This window comes from Mustela erminea, chromosome 17 (assembly GCF_009829155.1).
Source record: "Mustela erminea isolate mMusErm1 chromosome 17, mMusErm1.Pri, whole genome shotgun sequence".
NCBI lineage: Eukaryota > Metazoa > Chordata > Mammalia > Carnivora > Mustelidae > Mustela > Mustela erminea.
In genome coordinates, this window is record NC_045630.1 from 69548565 (window position 1) to 69564989 (window position 16425).

General features: G+C 64.7%; 2 protein-coding genes across 2 annotated transcripts; one reads left to right on the forward strand and one right to left on the reverse strand.

The window, feature by feature from the left end:
- Nucleotides 1-228: 228 nt before the first annotated feature.
- MTX1 (metaxin 1) lies at nucleotides 229-4800 on the reverse strand. The gene is made up of 8 exons (XM_032317161.1): nucleotides 4669-4800; nucleotides 3608-3677; nucleotides 3410-3489; nucleotides 1794-1886; nucleotides 1436-1618; nucleotides 1221-1297; nucleotides 657-811; nucleotides 229-570 (listed from the first exon to the last, which is right to left on the reverse strand). Exons 1-8 carry the CDS (start codon nucleotides 4747-4749, stop codon nucleotides 356-358), a joined length of 954 nt encoding a protein of 317 aa, XP_032173052.1. The 5' UTR covers nucleotides 4750-4800; the 3' UTR covers nucleotides 229-355.
- A 363-nt stretch (nucleotides 4801-5163) lies between these two features.
- THBS3 (thrombospondin 3) lies at nucleotides 5164-15674 on the forward strand. Its single transcript, XM_032317150.1, has 23 exons — nucleotides 5164-6138; nucleotides 7167-7373; nucleotides 7908-8164; nucleotides 8277-8379; nucleotides 9132-9158; nucleotides 9378-9460; nucleotides 9563-9614; nucleotides 9739-9887; nucleotides 10126-10266; nucleotides 10435-10512; nucleotides 10880-11032; nucleotides 11204-11314; nucleotides 11507-11614; nucleotides 11871-12030; nucleotides 12252-12370; nucleotides 12475-12527; nucleotides 12781-12974; nucleotides 13141-13319; nucleotides 13424-13472; nucleotides 13642-13838; nucleotides 14064-14236; nucleotides 15130-15269; nucleotides 15358-15674. The coding sequence occupies exons 1-23, from the start codon at nucleotides 6060-6062 to the stop codon at nucleotides 15414-15416; spliced, it is 2871 nt and encodes a 956-aa protein (XP_032173041.1). The 5' UTR covers nucleotides 5164-6059; the 3' UTR covers nucleotides 15417-15674.
- The last annotated feature ends 751 nt before the right edge of the window (nucleotides 15675-16425 follow it).

Sequence of the window (16425 nt, forward strand, 5' to 3'; positions counted from 1 at the left end):
GGAAGCCCCAGCGCCCTCCCCCCTACCCCGCCTCCTCCCTGCCATGCACTGTGTGCCGGCTCCACGGAAACTGGGCTAAGGCCCAGAGTGAGCTCACCGTCTGTGCAAACACAGGCTGGGACTGGGGGAACGGCTGGGGAGGGGAGGAGGTGAGGAGAGCCAGGCCCCACGCCACCCCTACATGCCAGCTAGGGAAGACGGTGGCCCCGTCACTAAGAGAGGGTCTGATTCCGGTCAGTGTGGTTTATTGTGGGAGGGGCACCCCCACTTCCAGCCCTGCCGAGGACAGGGGCCTCTGGAATGTACAACAGTAGAAAAGTCAGTCCCAGGGTCGGGGGGCAGGTGTGAGGACAGGTCACTCCTCCTCATCCTCCTCGGCCATGCTCAGGGACCGCGTGCTCGTGGCCCGAGCAGGTGTCGCCCGCTGGATGGAGACGATGCCGCTGAGCAGGGCGTAGCCCACCATGGCCGCCAGGCCCGCCAGCACGGACAGGATCTGGTTCCGGCGCCGGTTCGGCTCCTCCTCAGTGTCTGGGCCAGCCGTCGTCGGGCGGGGGGGCGGCACCTCAGCTGAGGACCGGGGAAGGAAGATGGGCACAGGGGCTCGTCCTGGACCCCTGCCCACCTTCCCGGGGAGGCCGCTGCGCGCCCCTCACCTCCATCCCAGGGGAAGTAGAGGCTGAGAATGTGGGTGCAGTAGGCACAGAGGTTCTGCAGCCCCCGCAGGTGGGCCTGCAGCTTTCCACTGGGCAGCTTGGCCTGGAGCAGCAGCGCCAAGTAGCCAAAGACAAAGGCGTCCAGGGAGGCAGGGCTGGAGCCGAGAGAAGGGCCGGAGCAGAGAGACTGAGGCAGAAGGGGCGGGGACAGAGGGGGAGGGACAGCAGGCCCCGGGAGGTGGGCTCTGGCAGCAGAGGGCCCCCAGGGGAGGAGCGGACACCCGGTTCTGGGGCTGGCTCCGGACCTGGCTTGGGGAGGGCTCCCCGGGTGGCGCCAGCCCAGCCCTGAATGGGACTCTATCCCGGGGCTGCATAAAGGGCACATTGAGCGCCCCGCAGCCCCGCGGCCCCCTCCCCCCAGGCCTGGCAGCCCTCCCACCTCACACACAGCGCCACTGTCATCAGGCCCAGTGTCTGTCCCTAGGACCTCCTGTCGGGCGCCTGAGCCACCCCAGTCCCGTATCGGCTCCCAAACCCTCTCCCTTCCCCCGGAGACAGACTCACGCGTCTCCGAAGAAGAACTTCTGGGAGCCCAGGCGTTGCGAGAGCAGGGTCAGGCACTCCCGGGCCTCGTGGTACAGCTGGAGGGGGCACACGGGGGCACACGGGTGGGCTCGTGGCCGCGGGACGGAGCCGCCTCCCTGCTGGGCTGCCCCCCACCTCCTTGACCAGCGTCCTTGGGGCTCCTGGCCGGCAGCAGCGCCCCGCCCCAGACGTACCTCCTTCTCCAGCTCTTCCTCGTTCTCGGGCCGGTGCTCCCCGCACAGCAGCTGCAGCCGCTCCACGAACTGGCGCTGCATGCGGCCGGGAAGGAAGAAGTTCAGGGGAAAGGGCGTGGCCTCCGCGTACCACTTCCGGGTCACCTCCACGTAGTTCTTGGTGTCCACCCAGAAAGTGTGTATCTGGATTGGGGAGGCAGAGGGAGGCGGCGGGCTGAGCCGGTGCAGCTGCCTGACTCGGGGTGGGCCTCTGTGCTGCCCCCGGGGCTCCGTGTGCCTGCGTGCGTGTCCCTGACACCCCCCCAGCCCCCCCCCCACCTTACTGGCCACAGATGCTGGGAGGTCTGGGCGCACTCACCAGCACCGGGAGCAGCTTCTCCTCCAGCAGAGACATGAAGGCCAAGGTGTCCGCCCCTTGCCGGGCCGACAGGTCATAATCGGCGTTGTACTTCTGCGGATGAGATGCCCGTGAGCTGGACACCAGGAGGCTCCAGGGCACGTCCCCAAGGAGTGAGGCATCCTGCCTGGGACCACCCTCACGGCCTCTGAGTGGAGCAGAGCTAGAGCAAGCAGCTTTTTCCGCTGAGGCCCCCTTGCCAGGCCCGGCCAGGAGCCTGTTGCTGTTGGCGGAAAGCCTGGGCCTCAAAGCCTGCTGGCCATCAAGGTCGGGCGCCCACTGCGGGGAGAGAGGCAGGCCCAGCCACAAACCAGGAGCAGCTCCCGGAGCCTCCATGGAAAGCTGGCAGCTCGCCTGCTGACGGCAGCTTTCGGACAGGAACTTCCCCAGTCCAGGCACCGCGGGGCTGGCACAGCAGAGCTCAGAGGCCGTGCGGGCCTCCGTCTATGCCTCAGGAACTAGGGGATGCCATCTTCAGCCCCAGGCTCCCTAGCTTGTTCTCTCAGTGCCTGGGGTTATTTCTTCTCTCTCATCCTGTGGCCCGGGTGCCACCACACATGTTCTAACGACACCCCACGTGTACTCAGCCTGCCACACACTGCTGCAGGCTCCAGTGTCTGGTCCTCAGCAACACTTTCCACATCCTGAGCAAGTTTTGTCCCCACATAACCTCTGGAGCATGATCCTCAAAAACAAAACAAAACAAAAAAAAAACCACCCAAACTTTTCTGAGCCTCAGTTTCTCCCATTCTGTCCATTGGGGGAGACACACCCAGAGCTGCTGAGTGCAGCAAGAAGAGTAGACTCTTCTCTCAATGTGGCTGTGTTAGGAGAACGCTCTGGAAACCGGAAAAGCTGTGTTCATTCATAAGGACTCAGGGTGGTGGTCCAGTCCCTGCCTGGAACTTTGCCTTCTGCCTGGCTCCCCTCTCTCCATGCCTCCCACACCTCCACGGAATTCCCCAGCCCCTTCACCTTTGGGAAAGCAGAAATGAAGAGGAGGGCGCTACTTCACGCCACTTCTGACAACTGTAGAGGAGCCGCTGGAAAACATTCTGCCTAAGCCCCCTCCTTTACGAACAAAGAACTTATAGATCTGAAAGAGGAAGGAACTTGCCCAAGGTCACACAGTCAAGGACAGAGGGAAGAGCACAGTCAAGGTATCTGTTCGTCTTGTAATACTCCCTCCACTTCCCCGTGCTGGCTTGAAGTCTTGTCCATCCCCAGCCCCATATCCAGCCCAACCTGGTCCTGTGAGGAGGGCAGGAGCCACCTCTGGGGGCTCATCTGAGCCACCTGCCTTTCTCTTCCCTGCGTCACCAGCCTGTTTGCCTCTCCCTCCCTGCCCTGCAGGCAAAAGGCACTGAGCCTTCTGATGCATCCCTAGCGCCCCGGCTCCATGCCCGGCCTAGTGCTTTACTGCACTCAGCAGCTCTGGGTGTGTCTCCCCCAAGGGACAATGTGCTCCTTGAAGCTCTGGGTCCCCTGCCTCTAGCCTGGCACTTATCAATAAAGGTGTGTTGCACTGAAATGACTGAGCTGCTCTCACTGGCAGCCCCCCTACCTGAGCCACCTACCTCTTTCCGAAGGTGGGTGATGATCTTGTGCGGTACCGAGATGACCTCTCCATGACTGGTCCGGAGGGCAGGCAGAGTTCCTGACGTTGAGAAAAAAGGATGCCCACCAGAGCCTTAGCTGCCTTTCCACACGGACTCGCACCACATTCCTGTCCGCCTCTCGCTCCGCCCTTCCTCACGCCCAGGAACACGGGGTACCTGAAGGGCTCTGCCAGGGGTTGGTGATCTTGTGCACCTTGAGCGGGGCACCCGTGAATCTGGCATAGGTCTGCAGGGAAGGAAGCAGAAGGCAGAGAGGCCCCCACAGGCGAATCAGGAAGAGAGAGAACATTTATTGAGTTCCTTTCATGCTAGGCTTTGTCCTTGCCTCACAAAAGAAGAGGTGGACATTACAGCTGCCCTTTCACAATGGGCAACACAGGGCTCAGAGAGATGGTGGACAGGGCTGCCAGTCAAAGCCTCCCCCGTCTCCTCTCCTGCCATCTGCTTGATGTACACAGAGCCTCCTAAGTTCTTCCTAACCGTGAATTCCTTTCCCTGGAAGCAGTGACCATGTCCTTCTCTAGGAGTCTCTGTGGCCTGCTCCTCCTTAAGCCTTAGCACCTGAACGTGTTGGCTTTACTTGCGAACGTGTCTGCCTTTCTCTAAACGACCACACGGGAGGAACCAAGTCTTACTCGTCTTTGCATGCCAGTGGGTGGTTTTGGAAGCGGCCTGATCCTGCTTATTAAAGGAAGGGGTGAAGGAATGAGGTCATCGAGTCTTTCTGACCGGAAAGCTCTTTCCACAGAGCCTGGCGGCAATACACAAACCAGGAAATGCTGTTTAGTGCGCGGGAGGGGGAGGGGGAGGGGACAGGAATGCCGAGCCAGAGAGCCCTGAGGCCGTCCAGGCTCGGAAAACCTCCCGATGAAGAAACAGCGCTCAGAGATGAGAAGGGATCGCCCCAAGGTCACAGCCGGTAAATGGGTGTGCAAGGACTAACACCCATTTCCTGAACCCCCGGCCAGGCTTCTTGCTGTGGCTGCACCAAACCTAGGCTGTCAGACCACAGGGCACTGAGCCCATGTGCGCGAGGCGCGCGCCACACACACACACACACACACACACACACACACACACACACAAATCTTAAATTGCCTCAGTTTCCCCCAGTGCTCCCGGGCGGAGGCGCCCTAGCGAAATTCAGACGATCGGCCACTTGGGCTCCCGCCCCAGTCCTCCAGAGCGCAACAGAGAGCAGTGGCGCCACCCCTCACCAGCACGGCCAGGCTGTCCAGGTCCACTGACGGCAGCCCCCAGCCCCCCGACCAGCAGAACAGCTCCATGGGCGCCGCCATCTTGCCCGCCCTCTGTCCCGGAAGCACCTCCCCCCGCGCTTCCGCCCGCCCCGCCCCTCGGGCCGCCCGAGGCGGGGGCCGGAGCGAGCCGCGCGGCGAGGCGGGGCGAGGCGGGGCGGGGCGGGGCGGGGCGGGGCGGGGCGGGGCGGGGCCGAGGGCTTCGGGGGAGGGCGGCCGCCGCCTGCTCCAGAGGCGGGTCCCGGAGGGGGGAAGGGTTCTCGGCGGGCCCGCGCGGAGGCTGGGCGGCCCGGCTGCGGGGACCCCCGGACCCCCGACGGCGCGGCGGGTCCTGGCGGCGCGGATCTTGGGCGCCGGCGCCGGGCTTTCTCGCAGCCGTGCACGCGGCCCGGGCTGTGCCAGGGCCCCGCGGGGCTCGGCCGGGAGCAGGGGCCGCGGGGGGGTCCCCCGAGCCGCATGTTTTCCACAGCGCGTTATGTTTGGAGCCGGCCCCGCGCCGCCTGTCGCCATGGAAACAAAACAGGGGCGGCGGCGGCCGGAGTCGGGTCGGGCTGGGGCCTGGGTGGGGGAGGGGGTGGCGCTCGCGGGCCGTTGCCGTGGTAACGGGAACGGAGGCGCCCCTCCGCTTCATCCGGGTCACGGCCTGTCCGCCAGTACCCCCCCCCAAGTCTTCCCAGTCTGGACCCGGCCCCTGGCCTGTCCCCTGGTTTCCTCCTGGCCCCGCTGGCCCTTTGCTCGTTCCCGATTCCTTCCCTCCGACCTGTTCGCCGACCGCTGGACGGGCCCTCCAGCTCCCAGCGGAGGCCTTCACGTTTTCCCAGGACGGAGGCACGTGTCAGGGGACCCCCACCAGTAAAGAGCATTTGCTTCGTCGGAGCAGCAAAGTTCAGGCCATGTGGGCATCCCTTGGGCACAACAGCGAGCTAGTTTCCACCACTCCCTTGGCATCCCTCCCTGCCAAGCTGTGGGATAATGCGCACTGCCTGGCACTGCCCCTGCCAGGGGTTCCTGCCTTCTGCGACTGCGACGGACAGAAAACAGTAGCATTCGGTCGTGGCCGCCCGCAGCGAGAGGGCCGGAGGGAGGGAGGCACCTGGGAGAGAGGACCGTTAGGGAGAGGCAGGAGGCAGGGAGGCCTCCAGACTCTTCCCCAGTGCCCTGGATCACGGAGCTGGGGATGCCTCCAGGCTGATTGGCAGCTCTTTGTTTCAGCCCCCCCCCCCCCCCCGCCTGCTGGCCCCCCCCTTCAACTCCCCCTTCCAGTCCCTCCGCCCCCCGCTCCTGCTCTCTCCGCCTAGCCTTTTCCCCTCCCAGCCGCCTGCCTGCCAGGGGTAGTGAGCCAGCTGAGCGGCATGGAGACGCAGAAACTTCGGGGGGCCCTGGCTCTTCTCCTCCTTTGCACTTTCGCATCTGCCAGTCAGGACCTGCAGGGTAAGCCTGTCTCCATCCTCTCCCACCCGTCTCGGCCTCCCCTTGTTTGCCCTCAGCCCAGTCGCCGGAAACATGTGGGCAAGGGGAGAGTCCTGAAGTGGAACAGGAGGGAAGAGTCCGCGAAACTGTGGCCCTCAGGGAAGCAGTGAACACCAGAGGGTCGCGGAGGAGTAGGAACTGGCCGGAGTCAGCCTGAGGCCAGGGCGGAGAGCTCAGGGGCTGCACGCTAGGGCTGCCCGGGCTGGGTTGGCGTCTGAGCTTCCGCAGGGACCCCAGGGTCCAGGGGACCAGGGCAAAGGTGGGCTTCTCCATCCGCGGGGCTGTCGGCTGCCCCAAGACAGGGTGGGGGTGGGGAGCGAGAGGTCTGGGCTCTCCCGGAGGTCTGGCTGTGGGATGGGCCTGCGGGTGTGGGAGAGGTAGCTGGAGCAGAGGACAGAGGCACAGATTCATTACTGGCTGGAAGGGAAACCACAGATTGGCCAGGACACAGGAGGCAGAGGAGCCGGGTCCCACATTCCCGTAGGAGCGAGGCAGACAGCAGGAGGGTCAGAGCCCTCCGTGGGCAGCTCCAGCGTGTGTGCACGGAGCCCCGGGGGCGGGGAGGAGGGCGTTTGGGTGTGGGATGAGCCAAACCCAGCCGTCTGAAGAGAAGCTGCGTTTCCATTTCTGCGCTGTGGGCACCAGGTGCTGCTTCTGCGTGGGATCGGCACAGTGGCTCCCTTGCGCCACCTGCTGGGGGCCTCTCGAGTGGGCCGGGCGCTGGTTCTCTTTCCAAGGGAGCCTCAGGCCCTTCGGGTTCCCAGAGGGTGGCCCTCAGCAGTGTTGAGGGAAAGGAGGCACAGCGCCTGTCTTCTGAGAGCGACCAGGGTTGAATTTCAGGAAGGTGACTAACACTGCCCCCTGGGGGCAGGGGTGGGGGAAATGATGAAGGATCCCCCCCCTCCACGGCCCCGCCCCAGGGCTCAGGGGAAAGGGCAGGCTGAGCATTTGACCCTGCTCTCTGACCTTGATAATCCTCGCCTGGCCAGTGATTGACCTGCTGACTGTGGGCGAGTCTCGGCAGCTGACCGCTGTGGCGGAGAAGATCCGGGCAGCCCTGCTCACTGCTGCTGACATCTACCTCTTGTCCACCTTCCGCCTGCCCCCCAAGCAGGGTGGTGTCCTCTTTGGGCTCTACTCTCGCCAGGACAACACACGATGGCTGGAGGCCTCCGTTGTGGGCAAAATTAACAAAGGTGACTGGTGGGCATCTCCTTTCCTGCACTGATGACCCCCTGAGCACTCTCCCTCGTCCCCACTCCCGTAGCTCTCTTAATTCTCCCGTGGGCCCATCCAGCTGTGCACAGGCACTAGGGGCACCCGGGATGGCGTGCTTAGGACACGCACCGGGAGGCCAGGTACCCAAACCATAGAGCAAGGCCTAATACTTGCAGGGAGAGGGTGTTGTACTTGGGGCTGTCTGAGGGAGGGGGAGAGAGGTCTCCGTGTCCCAGCTCGGGTGTACGGCAGTCCCTCAGTTGCCCGGCACAGTCCAGTGGGTACAGAACCAGCCGGCACCCTAGCAAGGGACAGAGTAACGGAAGACTAAGGACGTCCTAGTCTCCGAAGCAGCTTGAAAGTGTTTGTGGTGTGCCTGTCACATACAAGGTGGGGAGAGATGCATCGCAGACAAGGGGCTGACGGGAGTGCTATCCAGAAGGGTTGACCTGAACCCTAGTTGGGAGACGGGATGGGGGACAGGACCCATACTGACCTCCCCTCCTGGGCAGTGCTGGTGCGGTACCAGCGGGAGGACGGCAGAGTCCATGCCGTGAACCTGCAGCAGGCAGGCCTGGCCGACGGGCGCACGCACACGGCTCTCCTGCGGCTCCGCGGTCCCGCACGACCTAGCCCTGCCCTGCAGCTCTACGTGGACTGCAAACTGGGAGACCAGCACTCCGGGCTCCCTGCGTTGGCCCCCATTCCTCCCGCCGAGGTTGACGGGCTGGAGATTCGGACTGGACAGAAGGCGTATTTGAGGATGCAGGTGAGCCGGGAAGACAGGCCCCCTGAGTTCCGCGCGGCCTTCGCAGCAGTGGGAGGAGGACCCAGCGGGTTTTCCCACCCCACTCTGCTCCTGTCCGCCCTCCCCCCACCAGGGCTTCGTGGAATCTATGAAAATGATTCTGGGCGGGTCCATGGCCCGGGTGGGGGCCCTGAGTGAGTGTCCATTCCAGGGGGACGAGTCCATCCACAGTGCAGGTAACACAGAGCTGGCGTTCTAGACCCCAGAGTCACTTCCTATGGCCTTTGTTGACCCTCATCCCTTGGCTTCCCCCTTAACACTCATTCCTTCGGCTCACTGATTCCTGGGGCTTCAGACGCTGTTACCCCCCATCTCCTTCGCCCGTGGTTACAGGCCATCCCAGGAGGCCTGGGTCAGAAAAGTCTCCCTGCTCAGGGGCCCCCGCCTCCCCGGGTACCTGGGAAAGTAGAGCGACTGGAGAAGAAAGGAACTGCCGAGCGCTCTGTGTGGGGGCCAGACAGTTCACTGCTTGGTCTTGGCGACCCAGAGAAGGGTCTTTGGGTCTTTCTTAGCTGTCACCCGCGGCTGTCACCTACCAGCGGCCTCTCCGAGCATGGTCCGTCTGCCTGGTGTCTCTGGCGGGGATGCTCGGAGGTCCTTACCGGCAGAAGACGCCCTCTTCTCCCAGAAGCTGGGTGGGGGAGGGGGGCGAGACATGCAGCGGACAGACTTGGATCCCTTCTGCCGCTCCCAGGCCTGGGAACCAGGGGGATCTGGCTTCTGACTGTGAGGCAACCCTCTTTCAGGGTCGGTCACCCCGTGGGGAGAGCTGTTGCGCCTGCCTGTCGCCTCCGCCCTCCCACCGTCCAACTGCCTGTCCCTCTTCCAAGACTCCTCTAGGCCTTTGTTCCTGCCTCTCTTTTCCTTCCTCCTCCTCACCGGCCTGGTCCTCTTCACATCTCTGCCCTCTGTGTTTTCTCCTCTCCAGTGACCAGCGCACTGCACTCCATCCTCGGTGAGCAGGCCCCCAGGAGGTGGGTGGGGAGGAGCCCCGGGCAGCTGCTGCGGGGCTTGGGCAGGAGCTGGCAGGAAACAAAGGCCCCTTTAGCCAGGAGAGGGGTGGGGTTTGTTTAAAGGGGGGTGGGGAGCATGGGCAGGAGCTGGCTTATTACCCCAAGAAGGGATGAGACCTGTGGCCCAGTTCTGAGCCTCTCTGCACCTGGGGCTCTGACAGGGGAGCAGACCAAGGCGCTGGTCACCCAGCTCACCCTCTTCAACCAGATCCTGGTGGAGCTGCGCGATGATATCCGAGACCAGGTCCGAGCTTGCCGGGGCGGGGGGGGGGGGGGGTGTGTGTGGCACGGGGCTTGGTGGGGGGGGGTGTAAGGAGCCAACCGCCCCTGTCTGTCTATCCGCCAGGTGAAGGAGATGTCTCTGATCCGAAACGCCATCATGGAGTGTCAGGTGTGCGGTGAGTGGGCGCGTGGGGAGGGCTCCGGATGGCACCCCGTGCTCCCCACCCCACGGCTTTGGCCTCCCCTTCTGGGGATGGGCACGGCCCCCTGTGGCTGGCTCTGACCGTGCCCACCCCTCAGGCTTCCACGAGCAGCGTTCCCACTGCAGCCCCAACCCCTGCTTCCGAGGCGTGGACTGCATGGAAGTGTACGAGTACCCCGGCTACCGCTGCGGGCCCTGCCCCCCGGGCCTGCAGGGCAACGGCACTCACTGTGTGGACATCGATGAGGTGGGGGAGGGCCGCCTGGAAAGGCGCAGAGTTGAGAGAGGCCCAAGGACGTGGGGCGGATGCTTGGAGACCGGGAAAGAAACGAGGAGGGGGGGCACAAAGCCTGTGCAAAGAGCAGGGGGCCGCATGGGGAGGGCCACTTGGGGGGCAGGGGGCCCAGGGGTAGGGGGTCAGAGCGCAGTGAGGCTAGGCGGTGGGAGCATGGACAGGGTCCTGAGCCCCCTTGTCTCTCCCACAGTGCGCTCACGCGGACCCCTGCTTCCCTGGGGCCAGCTGCGTCAACACGGTGCCTGGCTTCCACTGTGAAGCCTGTCCTCGCGGCTATAAGGGCACTCGGGTGTCCGGCGTGGGCATCGACTACGCCCGCGCCAGCAAACAGGTTAGCTCGGCCCCAGCGTGAAGACGAGGTCTGGGGCTTGCGGGGACCAGGGGCTTCTGGGCTAGGTACGGGGTCCTTGTGAGAAACCGGACAGGGCTACTGGCTGGTGCGCTGGCTTTGCGGGAGGGGCCCGGCCGTGGGTCCGGTTTCACCGAGTCGGCCCGTCAGGTCTGCAGCGACGTGGACGAATGCAACGATGGGAACAACGGTGGCTGCGACCCGAACTCCGTCTGCACCAACACCGCGGTGAGCCGCGCGCCGGGAGCGTGTCCGGACGGCGGGGCGTGCGGCCACGCGCACGCGCCACCGCAGGGCTCCTGCCGCACCTCCGTCCCCAGGGCAGGCCACCCTGACGTGGCTCACGCTGGCTCCAAACCTGGGTTCCGCTTCTTACGGTGGCTGATAGCAGGTCTCCTGGGGTTCAGGGTCACCACCTGGAAGCTGGGGCTATGAGGCACCCGCGAGGCTGCCAGGAGAGGCCAGGGGCCACGACTGCCCTAGTGGGCATCAGGCCAGGAGCGCCCATCACACACCCCTTGGGCGGGACAGCCCTGGATCCCGGGTGCCCAGCCAGCTGACCCTCCTCCCCGACGTGCCGCTTCCCGGTTCTCAGGGGTCTTTCAAGTGTGGTCCCTGTCGCCTGGGCTTCCTGGGGAACCAGAGCCAGGGCTGCCTCCCAGCCCGCACCTGCCACAGCCCAGCCCATAGCCCCTGCCACGTCCACGCGCACTGTCTCTTTGAGCGCAACGGAGCAGTGTCCTGCGCGGTGAGCTGGGCCTGGGGCTTGGAGAACAGGGGCCGGGCCGTGAGCCTGCATGGGGCCTGGGATGGGGACCTGTGTGGGAAGGGGCCCGGGAGCCACCTGGGGAGGACGAGGCCTGGAGCGGGAAAAGGCCGGGTTTGGCCCTCCCTCATTCCTACCCTCCCCGTGGCCCAGTGTAACGTGGGCTGGGCTGGGAACGGGAACGTGTGTGGGACCGACACAGACATCGACGGCTACCCGGACCAGGCCCTGCCGTGCATGGACAACAACAAGCACTGCAAGCAGGTGTGCGGCCAGTGGCCAGGGGTGGGGCCGGCGGGCAGCTGTGAGCAGGCTGGGGCAGGGGGGAGCACGCAGGCAGGGGTGGGTGCCCAGGCTGGGGCCGGTGGGCAGGGGTGGGCATCCAGCGGGGGCAGGGTTGAGCCGCCCAGGCTGGGTCAGGCCACAACCCCACCGGGGTTCCTCCCCCACCTTTAGGACAATTGCCTTTTGACACCCAACTCTGGGCAGGAAGACGCGGACAATGACGGTGTGGGGGACCAGTGTGATGAGGACGCTGATGGGGACGGAATCAAGAACGTGGAGGTGGCTCCTGGTGGCCCTGTCCCTTGCGGCTCCTCTGCTCCTCTCTATGCCTTGTCCCATAACCCTGTCCCCTCTTGGTCTCTGCTGGCGCTGCAGGAAGGGCCCCAGGGCTCCCATTTGGGCGTAGACCCTGTGCCAGGATGAGATGGATTCTGGGGGGTGGGGGCGCAGGGTGACTGCAGACGTGGGCACGGGGATGGGGTGTGGGTAGGTGCCCAGGGGCGTAAGGGCGGCCTGACTCTTCCTCTCACCCCAGGACAACTGCCGACTGTTCCCCAACAAGGACCAGCAAAACTCTGACACAGACTCCTTTGGGGATGCCTGTGACAACTGCCCCAACGTCCCCAACAATGACCAGAAGGACACGGACGGCAACGGGGAAGGGGACGCGTGTGACAATGACGTGGATGGAGATGGTGCCACTGGGGGACTGCGAGGCCCGAGCAGTGGGAAGGGGGCGTGGCTGGGCGGTCTAAGCGCCACAGGGGTGGCCTGGGTGGGCAAAGTGCCCTGGGAATGGGGGGGGGCAGAGCGAGGCAGGAGAGGGCTAGGGGGTGTCCTCTGCGTGGGACGCCAGCTCCAGAAGAGAGCGTGACCTGTTGTAGCGACAGGCTTGTGTCCCCTGCATGCCTCGTAGGCATCCCCAACGGACTGGACAATTGCCCTAAGGTCCCGAACCCACTGCAGACTGACAGGGACGAAGACGGGGTGGGAGATGCCTGCGACAGCTGCCCTGAAATGAGCAACCCTACCCAGGTACTGGGGCAGGGGAGGGCGGGCCCTGGGGTGAGGCCAAGGCCCTTCCTGTGGGAAGTGGTCCGCCAGGAGGTGGAGAGAACAGGCGTCGCTCTCTCTCTCAGACAGATGCCGACAGCGACCTGGTGGGGGACGTCTGTGACACCAACGAGGACAGGTAGGGCCAAGACACAGACGGTCCTCCCCGGGTTCCTTCACTTTCTCGTGGCACGGGGTTTCCTGGGTGGTTTAGCCTGGATTCTCCACTCCTGTTGGGCAGGAAGCCCCCCGCCCCAAGTCTAGCCTCTACTCCTGCTGCCGGACGTTCGCCTCACCTGGCTGGCTGGGGCGCACTTCCCCGACTTCTGAGCAGAAGATGGGGAATGGATGTGGTACTTTTAGAGCCTTTATTCGGTGCCTGTCCTGGGCAGTGATGGGGATGGACATCAGGACACCAAGGACAACTGCCCAGAGCTGCCAAACAGCTCCCAGCTGGACTCAGACAACGACGGACTCGGAGACGAGTGTGACGGGGATGACGACAATGACGGGGTCCCAGACTACGTGCCTCCGGGTCCTGACAACTGCCGCCTTGTCCCCAACCCCAATCAGAAGGACTCAGACGGTGAGGCCGGGGTCCCGCAGAGGCCTGCACTGGTGGGGGCCCTGCCCAGGGCGGGGTGGCAGGGGCCACGGGGGCTAAGCCAGGAAGGCGAGGCCCGATGGCCGGTGTGGTGGTGTCCAGAGCCCACCGCCAGGCCTTCCTGAGCCCCTGGCCTCGCTCTGCCCAGGCAATGGCGTTGGTGATGTGTGTGAGGATGACTTCGACAATGACGCAGTGGCCGACCCCCTGGACGTGTGCCCCGAGAGTGCAGAGGTGACCTTAACGGATTTCCGGGCCTATCAGACCGTCGTCCTGGACCCTGAGGGAGACGCTCAGATCGACCCAAACTGGGTTGTGCTCAACCAGGTGCTGCAGCCACGGGCTGGGCAGGTGCTGCCAGGCTGCCGGGTGGGGCCCTGGTGGGGCGGGGTCTCTGGAACAAGGTTTTCTTCTTTCCTGCACTCCACCAGGGCATGGAAATCGTTCAGACCATGAACAGTGACCCTGGCTTGGCGGTTGGTATGTACGGGGCACCCGGTTCCAACACTTCCACCTGAAGGAAGCCTACAGGGGCAGGGGGCAGGGGCCAAGCTGAGCACACGCCTCACAGGCGTTGCTTCCCACCCCGAGTGCACCGTGGGCCATTAGTGGCTTTGCAACCCCTGACCCAGATCCCACCCACCCCCAGGATACACGGCCTTCAACGGTGTGGACTTTGAAGGCACCTTTCACGTGAACACGGTGACTGATGATGACTACGCAGGCTTCCTCTTCAGCTATCAGGACAGCGGCCGCTTCTACGTGGTCATGTGGAAGCAGACGGAGCAGACCTACTGGCAGGCCACACCCTTCCGGGCTGTCGCTCAGCCAGGGCTGCAGCTCAAGGTCGGCAGCCCCCGGGAGCCCCCAGCCCAGGGCCCTCACCCCAAGCCTGCCCAAGCTTCCCCCACTGCCCGAGTGGGAACTCTCTCAGACCTCTGGCCTGGAGATTGGCTTCCAGGGGACTCCAGAACATGCTCCCGACCCCCTGGACTTCCTTTTCCAGCTGTGCTTACTGGCCTGCTGATTGGGTGCCACGGTTGACCCCCTGTCTTTGCCAATACTCTCCAGGCGGTGACGTCTGTGTCAGGCCCCGGTGAGCACCTCCGCAATGCCCTGTGGCACACTGGCCACACCCCCGATCAGGTCCGGCTGCTGTGGACTGACCCCCGAAACGTGGGCTGGCGGGACAAGACTTCCTACCGCTGGCAGCTGCTGCACCGGCCTCAAGTGGGCTACATCCGGTGAGGGGAGGAGCTGAGCCCTGCGGAGGGGGCACCCCAGGCCCGGCCTGGCTTCTCCTTTAGCTGGGACTCCCCACAGGCTGCCCCTGCACTCTGCTCTTCGGTGCCCTGGGCCCTGGACTGGGACTGGGGCCACTTCCCTCTCTGCCCTCCACCAGGGATGTCCCACCTCAGCCCTGTTCCGGGCTCGTGCTCCCCAGGACCCACAGGCGATGTGGGGCCGTTTTCCCTTCTGTAAGGTGAGGGCATGTGTGGGAGCCTGTAAACCACAGGACAGTCCCTGGACAGGCCCGTCCCCTCCGACCCCGTCCGTGCTACATCCCAGAAGCCGCCCCATCACCACGTCTGACCTGGAAGGGGTCGTTATTTGCAGAAGAGTAAACCAAGGCCCAGACTGCACACCTCTGAGCAGCAGGGCTAGGACTTCTCAGTCGGGCGCTGTGGTCACCCCTGCGCGCTTCCTAGTCAGCAGGGATGACGGGGAAGGGAGGGGAAATGGCAAGAGCCCGGAGCCCCGGGTCCAGGGACTTGGGCTGGTTTCCCTTTAAGGTGCCTGGGGCTGCAGGGTGCCAGGGCAGGGGATGAGGGAGGGGGGACTAGAGCCTGGGAAGCGGGTGACTTCACCCCCCAGCCCATTGTGCTCATTGTCATGGCAACCCAATCCTCGCCTGGAATGCGGCTGGTGCTTTGAGATGCAAAGGGGGCTGACAAAGAGGCAGGGGCCCCGGGCCTGAGAAAGCCCCCGTCCCTCCCCTTCCCTTCCTCCCTCTCCCTCCTTCCGTTCTCTCTGGCCCAGTGAGCTCCAGGGGGGTTGGGGATGAGCAGGGGCCTGGGCTTGATGGCCCAGTGCCCACTGGCCTCCTAGCACCCACGGACGCCCCTGTCCTGGGCAGGGTGAAGCTCTATGAGGGTCCTCAGCTGGTGGCGGACTCCGGGGTGATCATCGACACAGCCATGCGGGGAGGCCGTCTGGGCGTATTCTGCTTCTCTCAAGAAAATATCATTTGGTCCAATCTCCAGTATCGATGCAATGGTGAGGCTCCAGACCCCTTTGGCCTGACCTTCCATACGCCCAGGTGGGAGGGTCCTGTCTTCTGACCTCAGTCATTTCTCCACCTCAGACACGGTGCCCGAGGACTTTGAGCCGTTCCGGAGGCAGCTGCTCCAGGGAACCGTGTGAAGAGGCGGCCCGGCGGGATTCCGAATCCGGATTTTAGACCCTCTGGCCTTGGCGTCCATCCTGGAGACCCTGGGGTCTAACTTACAGCCACTCAAGCAAACACAGACCCTCCTCCGGCACCCACAGGAGTTCCACCCCAGAAGGGTGGTGACCCCATGGTTCAGGAGTTGGGAAGTTTTCAAGGGTATTCTTCTCAGGCACTAACCCCAGGAAAGAGAACAGCACGTTGCCATAAAGGTCCAGTGGTTTTCTAAGCTAGTGCTTGTTGCTTCTTTTAGGGGTTTTCCACGGTGGTGTGGGGAGCAGGAAGGAACAAGGCGGGCGGGAAAGGGGGCTGGTCGGATGAAAGCTGGAGCTCTACAGAAGTGTGGCTGCGCGCGGGCGGGTGAAGGAGGAGAGGCTGGCCCGGGAAATGGCTAAGTCCTCCCAGACCCACTTACTCACTCACGGCGGCAGCGGCGGCACTCCAGTCCGTCTTAGGTCGTCCGGCTCGACAGCCAGGAGGGCTGGAGCTGGCCCGCTCGGGGCGAGAGGGAGGCCGGGGGGCCGGGGGGGCCGGAGGCCGGGACGAGTGCAATATTGGCGGGGGAAAGAACAACACTGCACCGCGTCCCGTCCCTCCGGCCCGCCCGGGGCCCGGGATCCCGCTCCGCACCGCCCGGGGCCCGGGATCCCGCTCCGCACCGCCTGCGGCGTGCCGGGCCAGCCCCAGAACCGGGGCCGCGCCGGGGAGCTGGGTCCCGCCGGAGGCCAGAGACTTGGCGCCTGGGCGAGGGGGGAGGGGACGGCGGGGAGGGTGGTGGCCGGAGGGGAGGCCGCGGTGGCCCGGAAAGCCGCTTTCCGACTCCCAGCCGCTGCGCGCGCTTGCTCTTTAAATACTCGGAGCGCGCGGCGCGGAGCCGTCGCCATGGTGACGCGTGTCCCAGCAACGCGACTGAATGGCTGTTGCCTGGCAACGCCGGGGCAGACGTTTTGGGGCCGCCCACTTCGATGCTCGGGCTTTCTCCCG

What these genes read in the sequence shown, in the direction of transcription:
- MTX1 (XM_032317161.1), bottom strand. Translation starts at nt 4,749, where the DNA reads ATGGCGGCGCCCATGGAGCTGTTCTGCTGGTCGGGGGGCTGGGGGCTG. An exon ending in TCACCCACCTTCGGAAAGAG is followed by an intron (nt 1,887 to 3,409) that starts GTAGGTGGCTCA and finishes TCTCATCCGCAG; the next exon opens with AAGTACAACGCCGATTATGA. An exon ending in AGAAGCTGCTCCCGGTGCTG is followed by an intron (nt 1,619 to 1,793) that starts GTGAGTGCGCCC and finishes TCCCCAATCCAG; the next exon opens with ATACACACTTTCTGGGTGGA.
- THBS3 (XM_032317150.1), top strand. Translation starts at nt 6,060, where the DNA reads ATGGAGACGCAGAAACTTCGGGGGGCCCTGGCTCTTCTCCTCCTTTGC. An exon ending in TGTGACACCAACGAGGACAG is followed by an intron (nt 12,528 to 12,780) that starts GTAGGGCCAAGA and finishes TGTCCTGGGCAG; the next exon opens with TGATGGGGATGGACATCAGG. An exon ending in TGACCCTGGCTTGGCGGTTG is followed by an intron (nt 13,473 to 13,641) that starts GTATGTACGGGG and finishes ACCCACCCCCAG; the next exon opens with GATACACGGCCTTCAACGGT.